The 22,672-nt window shown below is 46.5% G+C and overlaps 1 protein-coding gene across 3 annotated transcripts; it reads right to left on the bottom strand.

Moving 5' to 3' along the window:
- Window positions 1-416: 416 nt before the first annotated feature.
- Window positions 417-21,096, bottom strand: ZNF287 (zinc finger protein 287). Of its 3 annotated transcripts, XR_016224335.1 has the most exons (7): window positions 20,816-21,096; window positions 19,250-19,846; window positions 17,914-18,011; window positions 15,695-15,821; window positions 15,167-15,253; window positions 12,409-12,518; window positions 417-3,623 (listed from the first exon to the last, which is right to left on the bottom strand). XR_016224335.1 is itself a non-coding variant. In XM_008270689.5 (6 exons), the coding sequence occupies exons 2-6, from the start codon at window positions 19,650-19,652 to the stop codon at window positions 2,062-2,064; spliced, it is 2,277 nt and encodes a 758-aa protein (XP_008268911.2). In that variant the 5' UTR covers window positions 19,653-19,846; window positions 20,816-21,096; the 3' UTR covers window positions 417-2,061. The 3 variants fall into 3 exon arrangements, 2 of the variants coding, with proteins under 2 accessions (XP_008268911.2, XP_089174555.1); XM_008270689.5 differs by lacking the exon at window positions 12,409-12,518; XM_089318429.1 differs by lacking the exons at window positions 15,167-15,253; window positions 15,695-15,821; window positions 17,914-18,011; window positions 19,250-19,846; window positions 20,816-21,096.
- Window positions 21,097-22,672: the final 1,576 nt, after the last annotated feature.

Genomic DNA, 22,672 nt, shown 5'->3' with positions numbered 1-22,672 from the left:
GGTATGTATGGTACCAGAATTTATATCAATTTCCCATTTCGCTCAGGAAAACTGCCCTGTGCAAAGATGTTCCATGAATTCTGATTTTCCACGTCAAGCCGTCCCTATTACCCAATCATCTACATTTGGTAAATGTCTCTCTAATGTATGCACATACCACACTGGAGTGCCAGGGTTCAATTCCTGGCTGTTGCTCCTGGCTCCAGCTTCCAGCTAACGTGCACCCCAGGGGAAGTGGCGGCGACACTCACATGATTGGATCTCCACCATACATGGGGCAGACATGAGTTGAGTTCCCAGCTTAGCTCAGTCCTGACCATTGCTGGCATCTGAGTAATGAACCAGCATATGGCAGTTCTGTCTCTCCATTTCTCAAAATAAAATGTAAAAAAAAAAAAGAAAGCACCAAGAAATACTTTTAGTTCTACCATTTTTTACTTCATGCCAGTCAATTCTTATAACTCAACTCTATATAACTTATTCATCAATTCAACCAACAGGTATTGACCACGTGCTATATGCAAGGCACTGGAGAAACAAAAATGAGCATGAACTCTCAGCCTGGATGATGGTCTTACTCTGACAGTGGCACACTGTGGATATTAAATACATGAGCGTTCTCATCTACTCCTATTTGCATTCCTGCCAGTTTTCATGGTGGTCAGGACCCACAAACTCAGTTCTCATTACTGAATCCAAATTTTTTTCCAATGAAATGTTTTTCCTGACATGTTAAGAGTTATTTCTACTTATATGTATGAAGGAGTTTCAAGCTTCTAATTACTCTTTAAAATCAATCATTTGATTTTTAGCTTTTTCTTATCATTGGGCTGAATTTTGCATTTTTTTTCTTAGCCACTCTCATTTTCTTAGTAAACAAGTCCAATTATACTTCATGTCACATCAGTTACCTGTGTACTCTTTCCTCACCCCACTGCTTTTGTCTTGATCCCCCCCAAACACTTCCTGCAGTGAACTCAGATCTTCCCATTTACGTATATTACTGCTTTATTACCTCCTTGTGCTGAATATGGAGTAGCATTCTGCAACCCGTCTTAGCAGGTCTCATGCTCATTCCGTGACATAGTGAGGTTCCTGCCCTTTACTAAGATTTCTCATTAAGTCAGCTGTGATTTTTAGCGCTGTGACAAGCCATGAAAGGATCTGGTTTGGGAGTCTGGCACCTGAACACCAGAAGTATTCAAGAAATGGACTTTCTGCAGTAAAAGTTACAGGGGACCTTAGTTTACAAATTAAGCGACAATAATGGGAACCAAATGCCTGATCTTTCCCTTCAGGATGACTTCAGATGTCCAAATCTAGTGAAACTATAGCTACCATGTTTGAAAGATTAATTCATGTTTAGGATGTTTACCTTTTGCCTGTTTAAATCTGTACACACCTAAGGGTTATATATACATTAGTTTCTCTATCCTAACAGATCATCTTTCATTAAACTCATCTTCCTTTAATATTTCAGTATCTGTGGGGAAGTGTAATTAAACAGTGGACACAAATCTTTAAGCTACTTCCTTTCAGCTGGCTTTTACCCCAAACCTACTGGATCCACGTGGCAGTGCCTGCACAACAGGAAAGGGAAGTTAGGAAAGGGGAGGGAACCCTCTACATATCTTAAGGCTTCAAAGCTGGGAGGAGACAGAGGCCTACAGGTAGCCTTTTCTATAATCCCAGGATCACGCTCTAGGGTGAAATCTCCACTTAATGGATGCTTTCTCAAGTTACACTTTCATAAGGCCTCATTAAGAAGTACATGAAATACAGTAGGAGTTGAGAGTTACAGGTTTTGAACACCCGTTCATAGGGTTCTTCCTGGAATCAGCAGAACTAATAACAGTTTAGAAGCCAATAAACTTTCCTTCTAAAATTTCGTATTAAATTTACATAGGTTCTATTCATATCACTAATTCTGATATTTCTGCTGAGTAGCATCTAACATATATTGCACTTTAGATTTCTTCTGATACTATTTTAACACACAGCGCACAAAATACAACATAAAATGATCAAGCTGTAACACCTAAACGAAGTTTCTCATATTCATTAATTACGATGTTTGGCACCCGTATGAACACGCTGATGCTGAATAAGGTTTGTACTCTGGGTGAAGGTTTTACCACAAATACGACATGCATAGGGCTTTTCTCCTGTATGGATTCTCTGGTGTTGAATAAGGCATGTTCTCTGGCTAAAATCTTTATCACATTCATTACATTTGTAAGGTCTCTCTCCAGTATGAGTTCTCTGATGCTGATTAAGTGACGAGGAGTAAATAAACGCTTTCCCACATTCATTACATTTGTATGGTTTCTCTCCAGTATGAATCCTTTGATGCTGAGTAAGATTTGCGCCCTGTCTATATGCCTTCCCACATACATTGCATTTAAAGGGTTTTTCTCCATTATGAATCCTCTGGTGTTGAGTAAGGTGCACACTCTGGCTGAATGCTTTCCCACACACACTGCATTTATATGGTTTCTCTCCCGTATGTGTTCGATGATGCTGAGTGAGGTTTGCACTTTGGCTGAAGGCCTTCCCACATATGTTACATATGTAGGACTTCTCTCCAGTGTGAGTGGTTTGATGTTGAATAAGCGTTGAGGAATGAGCAAAAGCTTTTCCACATTCATTACATTTATAACACTTCTCTCCAGAATGGATTCGCTGATGTCGAATAAGGTAAGTACTCTGACTAAACACCTTCCAACACTCATTGCATTTATATGGTTTCTTCCCAGTATGTATTTTTTGATGCTGAAGAAGGTGTGTACTCTGACTGAAAGTTTTCCCACATTCGTTGCATATGTAAGGTTTTTCTCCTGTGTGAACTCTCTGATGATTGATCAGGGATGAACTATGGCTGAAGGTTTTACCACATTCCAAGCATTTATATGGTTTCTCTCCAGTGTGTGTCCTTTGATGGATAGTAAGGTGTGCACGCTGGCTGAAGTCTTTCCCACAGTCATCACATTTGTAGGGTTTCTCTCCGGTATGAATCCTCTGATGTATGGTTAGGTGTGCACGCTGGCTGAAGGCTTTCCCACACTGGTGGCACTCGTACGGTTTCTCTCCAGTATGCATTCTCTGATGTGCAATGAGGGACGAGATATGTCTGAACTCTTTCCCACACTCTTCACATTCGTAAGATTTCTCTTTGGCATGGCTACTTTGGTGCTTCAGGAGGGACGGGTATTTTCTAAATTTTTTCCCACACACATTACATTTATAAGGCTTATCTCCAGGAAGTATTTTCCCATGTACAACACCATACGGGACATGATTGAAGGTTGCCTTACCTTCATTATACACAGCAGTTTTATTATCTGACTGGGTATCAAACTGTATATTTAGGTTTGAATGCTTTTCAAAATCATTTCTATATATATCATATTTGCTAAGATACTCTTCTGTAAGATCATCTTCTTGTGAAAAGATTGACTTCAAACGAAAATCTCTTCCACTCGCAGGAATTTTCCTGAAGGTATCTGTCTCTCTTCTGATATCATAGTCATAGGATTTTTCCACTTTGAAGGTCTGGGTTCTATCCTTTTTGAGTCTGGAAATATCCTGTACTGGACTACATGGTTTGGCTTCCATTTCCCATTCTGAAATAAAAAGGATGTAGTAAGTTTTCCTTTACTTGGCAAAGGAAACTGCCAAAACAGACACAAAACAGTAACCATGAATAAGATGCTGAACACCAAAGCTCTGGCAGCCTCACTAACATGGCCTTCAAGTTTAGGAAAGGAGAATAAAGGGCAGGAAAGCAATGTTATGCCATCATTAAAAATGAAGAGGTTCCTCACTGCCCATCATGGGCACTGTGGACACACAGCAAACAAAACAGGTTAGTTCATGTGCCCGCACTTAGCACAGAAACAGTGGATAACTGTGCAAGGACTTGGGCTGATTCCATGGATTTACTGACTTTGTCATTTCCTCTTCCGACCTACCCCAAAGCAATTTCATAGAGTGCTTTCTGAGGTCAAGCAGCTCTAGTAAATCACCCCCAGCCGACAGTCCTGGTTCTCAGAGTACCAGCATACTAGAGGTGTACGCATCACTATCCCCTGGGGAGGTCTTAAGTTATTGGGTGCCACCGAGACATTCTGAATGAGGAACTTTGGCAGTGGGGCTGAACAATCTAAGAGCAAGGCCTGCAGGTGGTTTTGCTACACACTAAAGCTCGAAGACCAGTAGTTTAAAGGGTAAAAGTTAAAGAAAAAGGAAAAACATTGGAAACATCTCCATTTGGCATTCAACCACGTAAGATCTATCCCTTCCTATTCTGTGATCTCTTCATATTCAACCAACTTGAAGTTTAAAATTACCACCACTTCCTCAAGGCCAAAAAGTTCATGCCAATCCCAGACTCTAGGCCTTCTCTTATGATACCTATTAAAACTTATGTTTAGGGGCCAGCACAGTGGTGTAACGGGTAAAGCCACTGCCTGCAGTGCCAGCATCCCATATGGCTGCCCAACTTCCAACACAGCTCTCTGCTCTGGCCTGGGAAAGCAGTAGAAGGTGGCCCAAGGACTTGGGCCCCTGCACCTGCGCATGGGAGACCCAGAGGAAGCTCCTGGTTCCTGGCTTCAGCTTCAGCCATTGTAGCCAATTGGAGAGTGAACCAGTGGATGGAGGATCTCTCTCTCTCTCTCTCTGTGTAACTCTTTCAAATTACATAAATAAATCTTTAAAAAAAATTATCTGTAGGAAAAAAACCCTCCTGTTTGCAGTCTTGCTCATGTTTCTCTGTACAGTGTTCCTTCTTAGACTCTGAAGTGCAGATTCAGCTGAATCAACCTAATATTGGGCCCATGACACAACATCACCTCACATTATTACTTCACAATTTTTGTGTTTCTTATATTTCTAACTTAAATATAAACTTTGGAATTAGCTTATTATTCTCTTTTACAATTCCTTCAGAAAATGACCTAACACTGGATCTGAAAGCCACTCCATGAACTGATGAATAACTTGTAAAATGGTGAACTCAGATGAAGGTGTGCACGTGTGCATACACACAACCAAACACACACACAAAACAAATAAAAAACCTCTGACCTCAATCCTGGCTGCAAAGCAAATATATCTTTGTTGATACCTACTGGGTTTCCAGTATGATGATTTAAAACAAATTTTATGATAAAGGATGTCTTTCTCCTTTGAAACCAGGTGGGAAACATGAAGCTTGCACATTTAAGCATCACACAACGGTAATATAATCAATTTTGGAATTTATAATATAGCAAAAATGGTACTGAATAGTTCAGAAACTTTCTTTTTTTTCTTTTTTTTTTTTTTTTGACAGGCAGAGTGGACAGTGAGAGAGAGAGAGACAGAGAGAAAGGTCTTCCTTTGCCGTTGGTTCACCCTCCAATGGCCGCCGCGGCCGGTGCGCTGCGGCCGGCGCACCGCGCTGATCCGATGGCAGGAGCCAGGAGCCAGGTGCTTTTCCTGGTCTCCCATGGGGTGCAGGACCCAAGCACCTGGGCCATCCTCCACTGCACTCCTGGGCCACAGCAGAGAGCTGGCCTGGAAGAGGGGCAACCGGGACAGAATCCGGCGCCCCGACCGGGACTAGAACCCGGTGTGCCGGCGCCGCAAGGCGGAGGATTAGCCTAGTGAGCCGCGGCGCCGGCCCAGAAACTTTCTAAGATACAAAGTATAATAACTTGGGGCCGGTGCTGTGGTGCAGCAGGTTAACGCCCTGGTCTGAAGCGCTGGCATCCCATATGGGTGCCAGTTCGAGACCCGGCTGCTTCACTTTTGATCCAGCTCTCTGCTATGGTCTTGGAAGGCGGTAGAAGATGGCCCAAGTCCTTGGGCCCTTGCACCCACATGGGAGACCAGGAAGAAGCTCCTGGCTCCTGACTTTGGATCGGCGCAGCTTCAGCCGTTGCGGCCAGTTGGGGAGTGAACCAGCAGAGGGAAGACCACTCTCTCTCACTCTCTCTCTCTCTCTCTTTCTGTGTAACTCTTTCAAATAAATAAATAAATCTTAAAAAAAAAAGTATAATAACTTTAGTAATATATCCATTCAATAGAAAAGTATGCAGTCACTGAAAATGATAGCCATACCTGTTAGTAAGGGCCTAGAGTAGGGGCTAACGGAATATTGATAACTGACAAAACCAATTAGGTCTAGAGGAGAGGCAGAGAGAGAGAGAGAGAGAGAGAGAGGTCTTCCATCTGCTGGTTCACTCCCCAATTGGCTGCAATGGCCAGAGCTGCACCGATCTGAAGCTAGGAGCCAGGAGCTTCTTCCTGGTCTCCCAAGTGCATGCAGAGGCCCAAGGACTTGGGCCATCTTCGATTGCTTTCCCAGGTCATAGCAGAGAGCTGGATAAGAAGTAGAGCAGCCGGGACTAGAACTGGTGCCCATATGGGATGCCAGTGCTTCAGGCCAGGGTGTTAACCTGCTGTGCCACAGCGCCGGCCCCAGGTCTAGGCATACTGATAAGGCACGCAGGATACCTGATAAAGTAGAAAAAAGGCAGGTATGTGCACAGCATGTACATCAAGAGTCCATCTGTGTAAAGATGCTATTATGTATTATAGACACAAAACATACACACACACTGAAAACCCAGGGGGAGAAGTTCTTGGTAATGAATGAGGGGGGAGACACATATTTAATTAGCTTTCCTGTACTGTTTGAGTTTACACAACTACTTCTATTCAAATACAAAAACCAGTAGTATGGTGGGTGGGCCTTTGGCCTAGAGGTTAAGCCACCAGTTGGGAACCCACATTCCCTATCAAAGTGCCTGGGTCCTGGCTCCATCTCTGCTCTCAATTCCAGCTTCCTGCCAGTACAGAGTCTGGGGGACAGGTGGTAATGGCTCAAATATCTGGGTCCCTGCCACCCATGTGGGAGACTTGGATTATATTCCAGCTGCTGGCTTTGGCCTGGCTCAGCTCTGACTATTGCGGGCACTTGGGGAGTCAAGCAGTAGATGAGAACTTGTTCTCTTCCCACCTCTGCTTCTCAAACAAACATACAAAAAAACCCGTCAGTTGACACTAGAAGATGTTTAAGAATAAGGAAGTAAGGTTATATGAAAACACATTAGCAGTAGAAAAAAAACAGTACAATTACAGGTTTTCTTTTCTAATTTTCAATAAATTGGCTATATTGCTTTAATTGCTATTTAGTACTAGAAATGTGGTTATTTCACATTATTATTTCACATTTATAGAGGTAAAAAAATTTAAAACCAATTTTCACATACCAGGATGTTATTCCCTCCTCAAAAGGACAAACTGAGTGAGTGGACTGTACAGGAAGGTGCACACACACACAGGATGAGATGGCACCAGGAGCTGGGTGCGACGTCCGTGTAATGGAAACAGTCTATGGTAGTCCAGTTATAACTAAGAACCTTGAAGCAACAAGTCTGCCTAATGGTCATGAGTAAATTGTTACACTATAATAAGTATACATTTTTGAACAAATACACATCTTACAAATTCACAAACTGAGATTATTAAGCAGGGCTTATATGTGTGTATTTCACTACTGGCAAGTGTTTACTAGTCAATTAGGCCAAAAAGTGGTCTCATACTTTCAATAGAGGAGATCTGTGTTGAACCTGAAACAATGACCAGGTCTCACATAAAGAACTATCATAGGTTCTGAGATAGTAATAGTCACTGGAGACCAAAATTACTATTTGTGAATTACTCATGGTTCCACTTTTTTTTTTGACAGGCAGAGTGGACAGTGAGAGAGAGAGACAGAGAGAAAGGTCTTCCTTTGCCGTTGGTTCACCCTCCAATGGCTGCCGCGGCAGGCGCGATGCGGCTGGTGCACCGCGCTGATCCGATGGCAGGAGCCAGGAGCCAGGTGCTTCTCCTGGTCTCCCATGGGGTGCAGGGCCCAAGCACTTGGGCCATCCTCCACTGCACTCCCTGGCCACAGCAGAGGGCTGGCCTGGAAGAGGGGCAACCGGGACAGAATCCGGCGCCCCGACCGGGACTAGAACCTGGTGTGCCGGCGCCGCTAGGCGGAGGATTAGCCTAGTGAGCCAAGGCGCCAGCCGGTTCCACTTCTTAAAATCTGACTGGTTAGATATTCCTGTGGGGAAATTAGACACACAAGGCAATTCAAAGATGGCGCCCTAAGGAAGTAAGGTGGGTGGAACCCAAAGTTGTTTACCACCAAAGCTAATTGGCCATGCAACATCAGGGGAAGTGACAACAACTAATGACAAGTGTACAGACTAGTCCTGTAAGAAATCGCCCTGTAAAATTACCTTTAAGTGATTGATTAGTCCTTACGCCCTGCCCCAATGACTGCAGTTTTGTGCTTTAAAAGACTTTGCTATGCGCGGAATAAACGAGTTCTTGCCTGACTTGACTCCCCGCTGCGTCTGATTGTCTCCGGGATTGTGAGGCTGGGAAATGGGCGAACAGCATGTTACTTTTTCTTGGACCCAGTCCATCCTCCTTCGGGTGGACTAAGACCCTGCATATTCCAACTAAAGGCTTAACTTTTTTTCATTTTTAAAAGATTTATTTATTTATTTGAAAGTCAGAGTTACACAGAGAAAGGAAAGGCAGTGAGAGAGAGGTCTTCCATCTGATGATTCACTCCCCAGATGGCTGCAACAGCCAGAGCTGCGCCAATCCAAAGCCAGGAGCCAGGAGCTTCCACTGGGTCTCCCATGTGGGTGCAGGGGCCCAAGGACTTGGACCATCTTCTATTGCTATCCCAGGCCATAGCAGAGAGCTGGACAGGAAGTGGAGCAGCTGGGTCTCGAACCAGTGCCCATATGGGATGCTGGCACTTCAGGCCAGGGCGTTAACCCACTGTGCCACAGCGCCGGCCCCCTAAAGGCTTAACTTATATACCGCTGAGTTGCCAAGAAAGTAAACTCCTCAGAAGCCAAAATCTAGCAAAACCAGGAAGGCAGGAGGGCCGGGCTTGGGCGCTGTGAGAGCTCCTCAAACCTCTTGATGACTTTACCCTTCTGCCCTGAGGGTGCAAGGGGCCTTGTGGTTGGAAGATGAAGCCTGGGGCCTGACTCAGGAGAGGGGTGCACAGGAGTCCCTTGCACAGAAGACCACACCTATGTAAACAGGCTGGAAAAACAACCCTCCCCACCTCACCTCTAGATCCGGAAAAAAGGAATTCAGCTTTCTCAGCCTTGGTACTCTCTGGAAGGAGCAACATCTCTCAAAATGCATAAGCATAAACTGTCCCTCTTGTGGACTTACTGCTCTAATTCATGCTCTCTGAATGACCTAAAATATTCCTCCTGATGGGAAATAAACTAAGTGGTCCTAGGCTGCCAATACCTCCCAGAAGACCACCCTGACTCCAGTGCAGGCATATTTTCATTACATAGTATCTACTTAGATTTCCTAAAGAATTTCATGTGCTCAAGGTGTATTTTGTATCATTTTGCCAACAAAGACAAAACAGGGCCATAAATTATGGAGAATTAGCTTTTCAAGCAGTTTGAATGAACCTTAAACTAATGACTAAAGTTGACTTTTAGGAAAAAGTGAAGCAGTTTATTCTAAGGTAGCATATTAAATTATATCATACTGTTAATATTATAGCATAATATCAACATTGAGAGATAGACTAGAATTTAGTGTCTTGGGCCGGCACTGTGGTGTAGGGGATAAAGTCGCCACCTGCAGTGCTGGCATCCCATACGGGCGCCAGTTCGAGTCCTAGTTGCTGCACTTCCAATCCAGCTCTCTGCTACGGCCTGGGAAAGCAGTGGAAGACAGCCCAAGTCCTTGAGCCCCTGCACTGGCATGGGAGACCTGGAAAAAGCTCCTAGCTCCTGGCTCCTGGCTCCTGGCTTCCAATCGGCACAGCTCCAGCTGTTGCGGCCAACTGGGGAGTGAACCAAAGGATGGGAGACCTTTCTCTCTGTTTCCCTCTCTCTGTAACTCTACTTCCAAATAAATAAATCTTAAAAAAAAAAAAAAAAGTCTTCAAAAATCTCATACAAAGGCATATTGTGAAAAAACTATGTAGGGATTTCTTTTTTTTTTCAACAAAATTAAGTTCAGTTTTAAAATTCCATTTCCGGGCTGGTGCTGTGGTACAGTGGGTTAAAGCCCTGGTTTGTAGTGCCAGCATCCCATATGGGTGCCGGTTTAAATCCCAGCTGCTTCACTTCCAATCCAGCTCTCTGCTATGTCCTGAGAAAGCAGAGCAAGATAGCCCCAAGTTCTTGGGCCCCTGCACCCACGTGGAAGACCCAGAAGAAGCTCCTGGCTCCTGGCTCCGGATCAGCACAGCTCTGGCCATTGCTGTCATCTGGGGAGTGAACCAGCAGATGGAAGACCTTTCTCTCTCTCTGCCTCTCTGTAAGTCTGCCTTTCAAATAAATAAATACATCTTTTTTTTTTTTAATAAAAAACCATCATTTCCATGAGCTTTCTGAAGTACCCTCCTATGTGAGCCTCACAGAGAAGAGATGAGGCTACATTAACGGTTCATTTTTGCAAAGAGAAACATATGAAGGATAAACCAGAGACAAGCGAACATGGATTCCTAGGGAGTAGACAGGAATGGGGAAGAGGGCAGGGAGTATAGAGCTTTCTGTGCAGTTTTGGCTTCTGAACCATGCCAATGTTTAAGCATGCTTTGAAATGTAAAACAGAAAAGACTGAAGCAAGAAGGGGGCAGGCGTTTGGTGCAGTGGTCAGCTGCTGCTTGAGATGTCCACATTCTACATCAGACTCTCGGGTTTGAATGCCACCTCTGACTCCAGCTTCCTGTAATGTGTACCCTGGGAGGCAGCAGCTGATGGCTCAAGTAGTTGCAGCTGGGTTCCTGCCAGCTGCACAGCAGACTCAGAGTTGGTTCCAGGTACCTCGCTTTGGCCTGGCCCAGCCCTGGCTGTTGTGGACATTTGGGGAGTTAACTGGTGGACAGAAGATCTCCCTTCATCAATTTATCTGTCTCATGCTGCCTTTCAAATAAAATGAAAACAAATAAAGAAATAAATCTCAAAAAAAAAAAAAATAGGAAAGCACTCTGTAATTGGGATGTAGTCTAGCAACAAAAAAGGACTTCAAAGACATATTGAACTTTCCAGATGGTTTGTTATTGGTGGTTTGTTATTGGTGGTGGTATTCCTATAATTCTGAAACTACTTTTGTGTGTAACACATGATAGGACAAATAAATATACCAACGTTGGGAACCAGGTTATTCACTGTGTGGGAAAGCAATGCAAAATGGAATACCCTTGGGGTGCTGGATTTGAATTCGAGGTACTGGTATGAACTAAGGATCTTTTTTTTTTTTTTTTTTTTTAAACTACACACATACAGGGACCAACGCTGTGTGTGGCACAGTGGGTTAACACCCTGGCCTGAAGCACCAGCATTCATATGGGCGCTGGTTCGAGAACCAGCTGCTCTACTTCCGATCCAACTCTCTGCTATGGCCTGGGAAGGCAGTGGAAGATGGCCTAAGTCCTTGGGCCCCTGCACCCACGTGGGAGATCTAGAAGAAGCTCCTGGCTCCTGGCTTCAGACCGGCACAACTCCAGCCGTTGCAGCCAATTGGGGAGTGAATCAGTGGATGGAAGACCTCTGTCTCTCTCTCTCTGCCTCTCCTTCTCTCTCTGTGTAACTCTGACTTTCAAACAAATAAATAAATCTTAAAAAAAAAAAAAAGACATACACACACACAACACACACACATACATATTTCTCAGTTCCATCTACTAAACAGATCTAGGAGCAATGATACCCATAGTAGTAAGCACATCCACTGCCCAGACCGTGGCTTCATTGAAATGAACCAGGGTTCCTTGGAGAAACTATAGGTGCAAGGAAAGCACAAGGCGAGCCTTAAGAACATCTCACGCCAGAAGGCAAGGAAACGCTCCACCTCTCACGGGGGCGTGTTAACAGTATGCTGGACTGCGTTTGAAAGGCTCTTACTGCCCAAATTTGGATATTTTGTTTTTGAGCATCAAAAACACAAAACACAAAACAAAAAAAGTGGAACTAATGCACTATTACCATACTGACTTTTTAAACATTCCATTAGTCCATAGTGGCACACACACATAAAAATGGGGTAGAGGGACCAAGAAGTATTCTTTACAGAGAATGCTATCAATCCTTTAGAAGCGATGCATAGATTAGAAAATCATCATTTTGCAGCCAGAAATATAACAAAGCAAGGATCATCAATGAATGCTAAAGTTATTGAGGAATGGAATAGTAATGTGGCCCCAGTTATCCCTCCGTAGATTACTTATTAATTACAAAGAAAACAATGCAGTTTTAAAGAGGGAGTGATCCTGGGACACCAGGTTAATCACAAAGAGCATGCTGGGTGATGAGACAAAGTGGTATCATGTGCCTCTGAGAGCATGCAATGCAAAGTACACGTCACCTTTGGACAGTCCTGGCAAAAATGTTTAATCTGAATCTAGCTACGATGAAATAAACAGGCAAATGCAGATGTGGGTCACTCTTTAAAAGCTTGGCCTGGATCCTTCAAAACTGGCAGTATCATGGAAGATTAATACAAGAAAGAGAAAGAAGAAAAGGCTTAAGAGTGGTTCTATTTTAAGAGACTAAAGACTTGAGGAGTAAGTGGAACATGTAGGCTGAATAGTCTGGATAGGGACAAAAGCATCTGTAGAAGGTATTTTTGGGACACCTGGGAAAATGTGAATATTTGACTATACATAAGATGACATTATTGCATAAATGTTAAATATCTGGAGAATGGTTTTGTGCTTAGATAGGAGAAGGTCATATTCTTAAGCTATTTAGAGATGAGATGTCACGGTGACTACATCTTTTTTTTTTTTTTACAGATTTATTTACTTGACAGGTAGAGTTACAGATAGACAGAGGGAGACAGAGAGAAAGGTCTTCCATCCACTGGTTCACCCCCAAATGGCTGCAACAGCCAGAACTAGGCCAACCTGAAGCCAGCAGCCAGAGCTTCTTCTGGGTTTCCCACACGGGTGCAGGGGCCGAAGCATTTAGGCCATCTTTTACTGCTTTCCCAGGCCATAGCAGAGAGCTAGATTGGAGGAGGAACAGCCAGGACTAGAACTGGAACCCACATAGGATGTGGGCACTGCAGTCAGAGGCTTAGCCCACTATGCCACAGTGCTGGCCCCTGCAACAAATTTCTAAATGCTTCAATGTAAAAACAAAGTGTGTGTGTAAAGAGATATAGCAAAAGTGGCCAAGAAGTGACAATTAGTGATTACAAGTGAAAGGTATACAGGTGTTCAATATACTGTAATCATGAGTTTTCAAAGGAAGTTGTGGAAGATAGGAAAAAAAGGAACAGAGACTACCAGGTTAAGCCACTGCCTGCAATGCTAGCGTCCCATGTGAGCACCAGTTTGAGTCCTGGCTGCTCCAGTTCTGATCCAGTTCTCTGCTAATGTGCCAAGGAAAGCAGTGGAAGATGGCCCAAGTCCTTGGGCCCCTGCACCTACATGGGAGACCCGGATGAAGCTCCTGGCCTGGGCTTGTCCCAGTCCCAGCCATAGAGGTCATCTTAGGAGTGAGCCAGCAGACAGAAGTTCACACTCTCTATCTCTCCCTGTCTCTCTCTCTAACTTTACCATTCAAATAAACAAAATAATCTTATTTTTAAAAATAAAAAGGGACGCTGGCGCTCTGGCATAGCAGGTGAAGCTGTTGCCTGCAGTGCTGGCGTCCCATATGGGCGCCAGTTTGAGTCCTGGCTGCTCTACTTCCAATCCAGCTTTCTTCAGTAGCCTAGGAAAGCAGTAGAAGATGGCCCAAGTCCTTGGGCACCTGCACCCGCTTGGGAGACCTGGAAGAAGTTCCTGGCTCCTGGCTTCAGATCGGCACGGCTCTGGATGTTGCGGCCAACTGGAAGACCTCTCTCTCTCTCTGCCTCTCCTTCTCTCTCTGTGTAACTCTGACTTTCAAATAAATAAATAAATCTTTAAAAAAAAAAAAAAAAAGGAATGCAAACTAAATAGTCCATCAATTAAGGAAGAGGTTCAATAAATTATGAATCATGATAAAATATTATGTACATATTTAAAAAAGGAACAAGGAAGCTTTTTACATACTCACTGGGACCACTTTTTCAAGGTATAGTTAAAATATACCTTGAAAATACAAAGTACAGTAAAATTTCTAATAAACAAGGCACAAAGCAGTATGTATAGCATGCTACCACTTACAATAAAAATATGGAGAAAACCTTTTTTTTAAATGTTTATATTATGTCCAAAAAAATCCCAACGAAACAAACTATACTAAAACCAAACCAAAATAAAGGCTGGATCAACTGTTTATGCTGATTAGAGTTTACTGCCTGACTGCTACTTACCTGAGGGGACGAGCCTCTGCAGGAAACCGGTGGTTCACGGGCTGATCTAGTGACAGGCTGCACTTTTGGGGAGAGGTAGGAACTGGGTTGAAGGTGGGATGCAGGCAGGAGACTTTTGACTATATTTAAAAATTTTCAGTGAACAGAATAAAAGAAACTCAAGGGGCAGAAGCTGTGGCACAGCGGGTTAAGCCACTGCTTGGGAGGTCTGCACTGCATTATCAGAGTGCTGGATCAAGTCCCGGCTGCCCCACTTCCAATCTAGCTTCCTGCTAATGCACCTGGGAAAGCAGAAGACAGCCCTAGTACCTGGGCCCCTGCCACTCACGTGGGAGAGTTCCTGGATGGATTTCCCGGCTCCTGGCTTCAGCCTGGCCCGGACCTGGCTATTACAGGCATTTGCGGATTGAGCCAGTGGACAGATTGAGCCTCTCTCTTTTTCTGTCACACTTTCAAATAACTGAATCTTAAAAAAAGACCAAAAATGGTGGTGGTTTGAAATTTAAAATTTTAGGGGAGATTCACGTGTGTTTAAATATGAAGAGGGGAGACTGGCACAATGAAAACCCTGCTGTAGCTCCAGGAGCTGGGGGCCAGGGTTCACGTAGAGCACACCACGGGAAGAGATAAGGGAGACAGGTGCAGAGACGCTGTTGGAAACACCCTTCCTGAGCCAGCCTCTGCGAGCAACCACGCCAAACAGCTCGGGGTTCCTGACAGGCTGCGGTGCCTGGCAGCGAGGGACTTGGCAGATTTCAGCACAGTGAGGATTTGGACTCTGCAGCACAAAGCAGCTCGGGGGCTGGTTTTCTCTCACCTTGGCTAGGGCCTTCTAAAATTTCTTTTATCACCATCCACGGTTCTTCCAGTATGGGAATCACGGTTGGCCTGTACACGGTGAGTCCTGTTCAGGAGGAAGATCGTGACTGTTACGCTGGGATAAAGACTTGCTCAGAGTTTATTAGCTGACTTCTACTTGGCCCTCGACAGGAGAACAATGGCTCGTGGACAGGACCTAGTAAGAGTTCAGAGCTGGGATAAGAATTTCCTGCCGCCCGAGAGGATCTGTGCCTGGAGACCCTGGGGGAAGAGTCTTTCCCTCAGGGCCACAGGGACAGGACAGGCAGTGATGGTGGCAGCACCATAACGCTGGACATCACAGTTTTTAATGACTTTTCATTTGGAAAACGAGGGTAGATCAGAGCCAATTTTGTGCCCAGAACACTCATCTTTAGCCTCAATTTTAGCCAGGTACATCAGAGAGCCAACCCAGTTTTAACTACTGGGAGAAGGAAAGTACTCCACTGGGCACGCTGGGAGGAGCCGGGATGTAAACAGTTCTTACCCAGAGAAACCATGTTCCAATAGTTCTGTAAGGTCACCGTCTTGTACAGTTCCTTCTGTACAGGACGCATCAGCGCCCAGTCCTCCTGGGTGATGTCCACAGCCACATCTGTGAATGTCATTGATTCCTAAAACGGCAAATAAAGTGGATTCAAGAACTAGTGGGACGGGGAAGAGTGATAACGCTGGGTACATGTCTGGCAGGAGGAAGAATCTTCAGGATCCTAAAAGTTGCCTAGTCAAGACCCTCATGCAGAAGCAGGCATTTGGCTTAGCAGGATGCCTGCATCCCACACTGGAGTGGCTGGGGTTTGACTCCTGGCTCTGGCTCCTGACTCCAGCTTCCTGCCAGTGTGGATGCTGGGAGTCAGTAGTGATGGCTTAAGTAATAGGGCTTCTGCCTCCCATGTGGGAGACCTGGATTGTTTCTGGCTCTTGGCTTTGGCCTATTGCAGGCATTTGGGGAGTGAACCAGTGGATCAGAGTTCTCTCAGTCTGTCTTTGTCTGCTTGCCTTTCAAAATAAAACTCAAACCCTCACTCAACACATGGGTGTCCAGGGGCTGGTGCTGTGGCATAGCAGGTAAAGCCGCCACCTGCAGTGCTGGCATCCCATATGGGCACCAGTTTAAGTACTGACTGTTCCACTTCCGATCCAGCTCTCTGCTATCACCTGGGAAAGCAGTGGAAGGTGGCCCAAGTGCTTGGGCCCCTGCACCCACGTGGGAAACCTGGAAGAAGCTCCTGGCTCCTGGCTTTGGATTGGCCCAATTCCAGTCATTGTGGCCAATTGGGGAGTGAGCCTGTGGATGGAAGACCTCTCTCTCTCTCTCTCTCTCTTTCTGCGTCTCTGTAACTCTGCCTTTCAAATAAATAAATAAATCTTTAAAAAACAACAATAAAAAACCACATGAGTGTCCTTCTAGCATCTCAGTGGTCCTAAAAGGAAATTTGAAAACAGAGTTTATTGCTTTCAGCTGGTACTAGTGCAGGTATTCATGGCTCTGACTTAAAAGAGAAAGAGTTGTCACCATAGGTGAGAGACTGATTTTGCTTTTCAAGCTTCTTCATGAAAACAAATCCAACATGTTATAACTTAAAGTTTACATGCTCTATAATGAACCAGAGTCTCTCATTCCTTTTTAAATAAAGCTAGAACCAATAACCACACTATTGAACTACCAGAGTTTCAGGTGCACTTTCATACTCTGGTAAGGTCAGTTTCCCCTTTTGTTCTTTTTTTTCCTCTTGTTAAAAAAATTCTTGATGATTCTTTTTATTTGTTGCTTTTAAATTTATTTATTTACTTGAAACTCAAGAGTTACACAGAGAGAGAAGGCAGAGGTAGAGGTCTCTCATCGCTGGTTTACTCCCCAGTTGGCTGCAATGGCCGGAGCTGTTCAGATCAGAAGCCAGGAGCCAGGAGCTTCTTCCGGGTCTCCCATGTGGGTGCAGGGGCCCAAGCACTTGGGCCATCCTCCACTGCTTTCCCAGGCCACAGCAGAGAGCTGGATCAGAAGAGGAGCTTCCAGGTCTCGAACCTGCACCTATATGGGATGCCATCACTGCAGGCAGCAGCTTTACCGGCTATGCCACAGCACTAGACCTTCTTGATGATTTTTACATGCTTTTTTTCAATTACTTCTCAATATTTTTAAAAAATTATATTTGGATTTTAAGGTCATATTGACCAGCACTATGGCTCACTAGGCTAATCCTCCGCCTGCAGCGCTGGCACCCCGGGTTCTAGTCCTGGTTGGGGCACCGGATTCTGTCCTCCCGGTTGCCCCTCTTCCAGTCCAGCTCTCTGCTGTGGCCCGGGAGGGCAGTGGAGGATGGCCCAGGTGCTTGGGCCCTGCTCCCCATGGGAGACCAGGTGGAAGCACCTGGCTCCTGGCTTCAGATCAGCGCAGTGCGCCGGCAATGCACCAACAGAAAAAGGAAGACCTTTCTCTCTCTCCCTCTCTAACTCTGCCTGTCAAAAAAAAAAAAAAGGTCATATTAATTCTATAGATAAAACTGACAGTTTTACAATATTCAGGTTTTCAAGAAAAGTTGTATCAAAGGAATGCAAAGGAAGGCCATTTTTTATATAGCACATTCACCTACCTTAGCAGGCCAAGCTAACTAAGAGGAGAAACTAAGACTCAGGTCTTATAGGGTTTTGGGGACACAGTAGTTCAGAAGACATGTTGAGAACACCAAAGAAATTCATACTCACTTTGGTCTCCAGATCATTTAGCCAGCCTGCCTGGAAAGCAGGTCTTCCTTTGGGGTCTTCTTCTGGGGTTTCTTGGGAAAGGGCAGAGTTCTGAGGAGCTAAGGAAGAGAATGAGATCAGGATGGTTAGCCCTGTTGGAAAAGCCTAGGAAAGCGTTCATTGCTCAGACCCCCTACACTTTCTTAAAGTAAGGTGAGGAGAACCAGAAACAGTACCCATCCTTCCAAAATCAGTGGGAAGACCAGTGGCTTGTCCTTAGATTTCTTTTTTTTCAGGCAGAGTGGACAGTGAGAGAGAGAGACATAGAGAAGATCTTCCTTTGCCGTTGGTTCACCCTCCAATGGCTGCCGCGGCCAGCGCGCTGCGGCCGGCGCACCACGCTGATCCGAAGGCAGGAGCCAGGTGCTTCTCCTGGTCTCCCATGGGGTGCAGGGCCCAAGCACTTGGGCCATCCTCCACCGCACTCCTGGGCCACAGCAGAGAGCTGGCCTGGAAGAGGGGCAACCGGGACAGAATCCGGTGCTCCGACCGGGACTAGAACCTGGTGTGCCCGTGCCACAAGGCAGAGGATTAGCCTAGTGAGCAGCGGCGCCGGCAGTTGTCCTTAGATTTCAATGCCAACGTCAAAAACAAGTCTGGAGGCCAGTGCTGTGGTGCAGTGGGTTAAAGCCCTGGCCTGAAGTGCCGGCATCCTCTTCTGATCCAGCTCTCTGCTGTGGCCTGGGAAAGCAGTAGAAGATGGCCCAAGTCCTTGGGCCCCTGCACCCACGTGGGAGACCTAGAAGAAGCTCCTGACTCCTGGCTTCAGATCGCCACAGCTCCGGCCGTTGAGGCCATCTGGGGAGTGAACCAGTGGATGGAAGACCTCTCTGTCTCTCCCTCTCTCTGTAACTCTTTCAAATAAATGAAAAATAAATCTTAAACAAGTCTGCTTGGGGACTCTTATGGACATGGGCACAACTCACAATTTCCTACAAAATTCTTACATGTGATAAAATTTGTGAGTTGGCTCTTTTCTTAAAAAAGGAATATTCTTTGGAAACACGTTATTGCAAAGACCAATTCACAGAGCAAATGATGAGTAGAATAGTGCAAACCTCTCCAGGTTAACTTCCTGCGGGCTCATCCAGGTAATGACCAGTAATTTGGTCATTCTCGTATGACAGTTCTCCTCTGGGTGGAGGTGATGTGTTTGGTCTCAGTCTGGAAGGGGAGCTGATATTAAGAGGCCTGGTTCTGACGCACAGACTGACTTTGGCTCTTCCCAGATTCTTTAGCGTCCCCGTTGTCCCTTCTAACCACCCAGGACTCCTCCCGTCTGCTCTACAACTCTCACCTTCCTCTTCCAGAAGCTGAGTCAAGTCCTCCACCAGAGTCACCGCCTCCTCGCTGCTCTCTGGGTACTGGGATCTCACCCACGTCCTCACCTCCCCGGGCAGGATGCTCAGGAACTGCTCCAGAACCAGCAGCTCCAGGATCTGTTCCTTGGAGTGAATCTCAGGCCTCAGCCACTTCAGGCAGAGCTCTCGGAGTTGACTCAATGCCTTTCGAGGTCCGGCCAGGTCCGGGTACGGAAAATTCCGAAAATTCTGCCGGCAGGTCTCAGTGTCACGCAAGAGCCTTGAGGTGAGGGTTTGCTTCTCAACATGGCGGGACCCACTCTGGGCCTTGTCTGGCTTCCACATGAGAAGGATTTGAGAACGCGGAGAACTGGCCGTCCTCTTGCTTGACGCGAACATGGCTACAGACAGGAGGTATGCTCTGGCAATATCCTTTAATTCTCCAGGAGTGAGCCAGTTGCTTGAAGTCTCATGCTAGAGCCATGAGGACATGATATCAAGGGCTGCTGCACCCAGGGGCAGAACAGAATCAAGGCCAAGTTGGCAGCCTTAGGAACAGATTCTGAGCCCAGAACCGGGATGGGGAAGGGATCCTGAAACACAAGAATGGACCACACAGTCAAGGTGCATCCTGCTATACATATGTATGCACAGAAAAGACTTCCCAGTGTGCACAGCCTTAGACTGATGAGGGCTATCTGCTTGCTGATGGCAGTGGAGAAGTGCAGCTGCCTTAAAGACGGGGGCAGAAGCAGTTTTTCGAAGAATCACGAGCAAAAACGACAGATCGAATTTCTAATGGAAACGACGATTAAACACTTTGACAGGAGAAAAGACACATGTGAGTCGCTGATGTTACAGAAACTGTGAGGACTGGGGTAGGCTATCAACCAGCCACACAGGCACATCTTTCTTTACTCGGAACACCTGGGGAGGCGGCTGTCTTCTAAGGCAAGCAGGCGCTCAAGGTTTCCAAGGGAACCGTCGGGTAACAGGGGCGGGCCATTTATCTGCTTTGTATGTCAAGGCCAGGGAATGCCAGGCTTACCAGATCCTGGGAGGCCTGGGAGGGGGAGCCGGTTGGACCGGAATGCAGATGGAGGGGTGGGTGTGACTGCTGAGGCCCTTTAAGGGCTTCTCCAGGGGAGACCCAGTCCGAAAAACACCATTCCAGAACAAGACCTCAGAAACGGACCCGATCAGGCGAAGCAAGCGACACCCCCTGACCCCGTCTCCTGCTCCACCAATCGTGTCACTCAACCCCAGTGTTCACGAGGCCCTGCGGGGGCGATGCGGCGGCCTGGCCTCACCCGCCCCGAGCCCGGCCTCTCCTCTTCCGGGGGGTCCCTTTTACTGCTCTCCCGCCCGAGGGTCGAGGGCCGCGGGGGAGTCGGGGAGCCCACGACGCGCAAGGCTGGGACTAGGCCCCCGCACAACAGTCTCCACCCCGTCCTCGCCCTCCGCGCAGGCCGCGAGCTGCAGCCGCCGCTAGGGTGGACGGGCTCGGGCTCCGGGTCCGACCGCGCGGGACGCCGGCGCCCGCCGCCCGGGGACATCGTTACCTGTAGCTGGGACCCAGCCACCGCTCAGCCGGAGCGACCCGAGAGGCCCCGGGCAACAATGGCGGCGGCGTCGCGGTCGCCTGCGTGGCGGGCTCGGTCCCGCTCTGCCGAGGGCCCTCTGGCTCCGCCACTTCCCTTCCCTCAGATAGCACAAGGTGGCTGGGCCGCTAACCGCACGTCCCAGCCAGGTCCTCACAAGCCGGCCCGGAACCCTTCCCCCCTTCGCGCGCGCCTCCGCTTCGCTGCGACCTCGCCTCGGCGCCACTGCGCATGTGCGCCAGGGGAACGCTGCGCGCCCGCACAGCCAATCGGAGGCCGAGCTCCGGCCCCCCCTCCCACCTCCGCCCTCCGGAGCCTCTGGCCCTGGACCTGTCTCCATGGCAACCTCCTCCACCCATCACTATGACTTGCTTGTTGAACCTGCAAGGCTCTGAAGCCAACTTCAAAGTTTCGCCAGGGCAGAGACAGGTCTGGTAGACAACTTGGCGGTCCCAGAAGCTAGGGCAGCCCTTGGGAGTTGAAGCCCCGCGCCGATTACCCAGAGGAAACTGGATGTCAGAATAATTGGAGTGGGAAGACGCGAGTCTAAAGGCAGAAAGACCTGAGGTGCTGGTTCAGGACTTACTTGGCGTAAACATTCACTGTTAAAGGTTCGGCGTGTCTCCTCAGACTCAGATGGAAGAGTAATATAAGACACAAAACGAAAATCCGTAAAATTCGGGAAAATAAGAGGATAGGTAAAACATTTCAGTTGTTTCTACTATCTGTTCTGTTAACAAACACCTCAGAACAATCATTTTATTGTGTTCTTGGATTCTGTGGGGAGGAGCTCTTCTCTGCCCCATTTTGTTTGTAGCCTCGGTTGAGATGATCTGATGGCTGTGTTTACTTCCAAGATGGAGTTTTTGCTCACATGTCTCGTACCTGGATTGAGATGGCTTACAGACGAGTTCAGCTTGGATTTCACAGGAGTGCCTAAATATCTGAAGCAGGAAAAACTCGGGGTAGCTGGATTTGTTACAAGGCGACTCTGGGATTCCAAAGTGAGTAGTTCAGTGAGCAAGGGGGACACCCGTGGCTGATTATGACATAGCCTTGGAAGTCACGTGACACCATTACTCTCCCACTCTTGGTCAAAGGAATTACATAGCAAGTCTGCATTTAGACTTAGATATAGAAACAGATACAGACAGAAGCCTTTTGTTTGTAATAAAACCAGTGCCCATCTAAGGATATACCTTTTCTTTCCCTCCTGGCTACTAGACCAATAACTAGGGTCAAGTTAACATAAACCCAAACAGGGGAGATTCTAGGCCCGACAAGGGAGGAAAAGGACTATCCCCTGAGGTTGCTGCAGGCTGTAACCTTTAGGTGTTGGTAGGAACCAGAGTAGTGTCTATGGTTCTTGATCCTGAGGCTGCCAGTCCAAGGAGGGCAGAATTTACAGTGCTGTTTAGGGGACTTCATTGAAAAGGAGCACCGCCCCATAGTACGTGATTGGAACACTCTGCCAAGGATGTCAGGGGTGAAACTTTTGGAGGACTGAATGGCTCAAACTCACAGAAACACCAGAACTGTTGACAAAAGGTAAAAGAAAGGATACAAAGGCTCAGAAAACTGGACATACCCTGCTTTTCAAATAAATAAGTCTTTTAAAAAATAAATCTTTTTTAAAAAAAGCTATGGAGAATATTAATAGAACATAATCTCTCTACAACAAGGTCTATGGGAAGACAACAGGAGCACTGATCAACCTATACAATAAAATCAAATAAAGGATGCATGAACAAGAAACCAAGGCTAATAAAACAGTCTTGGGGCTAGCATTGTGGCATAGCTGGTTAAGTCACTGTCTGT

Source organism: Oryctolagus cuniculus, chromosome 17 (assembly GCF_051225735.1).
Source record: "Oryctolagus cuniculus isolate XC-2025 breed Fujian yellow rabbit chromosome 17, ASM5122573v1, whole genome shotgun sequence".
Classification (NCBI taxonomy): domain Eukaryota; kingdom Metazoa; phylum Chordata; class Mammalia; order Lagomorpha; family Leporidae; genus Oryctolagus; species Oryctolagus cuniculus.
This window is presented reverse-complemented; position numbering and strand designations above follow the sequence as displayed.

Bases quoted from the DNA above. Each gene is read 5' to 3' on its own strand.
- ZNF287 (XM_008270689.5), bottom strand. From the start codon at position 19,652: ATGTTCGCGTCAAGCAAGAGGACGGCCAGTTCTCCGCGTTCTCAAATC. The intron at 18,012-19,249 runs GTGAGAGTTGTA...TCTCTTCCTTAG, and splicing joins TCAGCTTCTGGAAGAGGAAG to CTCCTCAGAACTCTGCCCTT. The intron at 15,254-15,694 runs GTAAGAACTGTT...CCTCCTGAACAG, and splicing joins TTGGAACATGGTTTCTCTGG to GACTCACCGTGTACAGGCCA.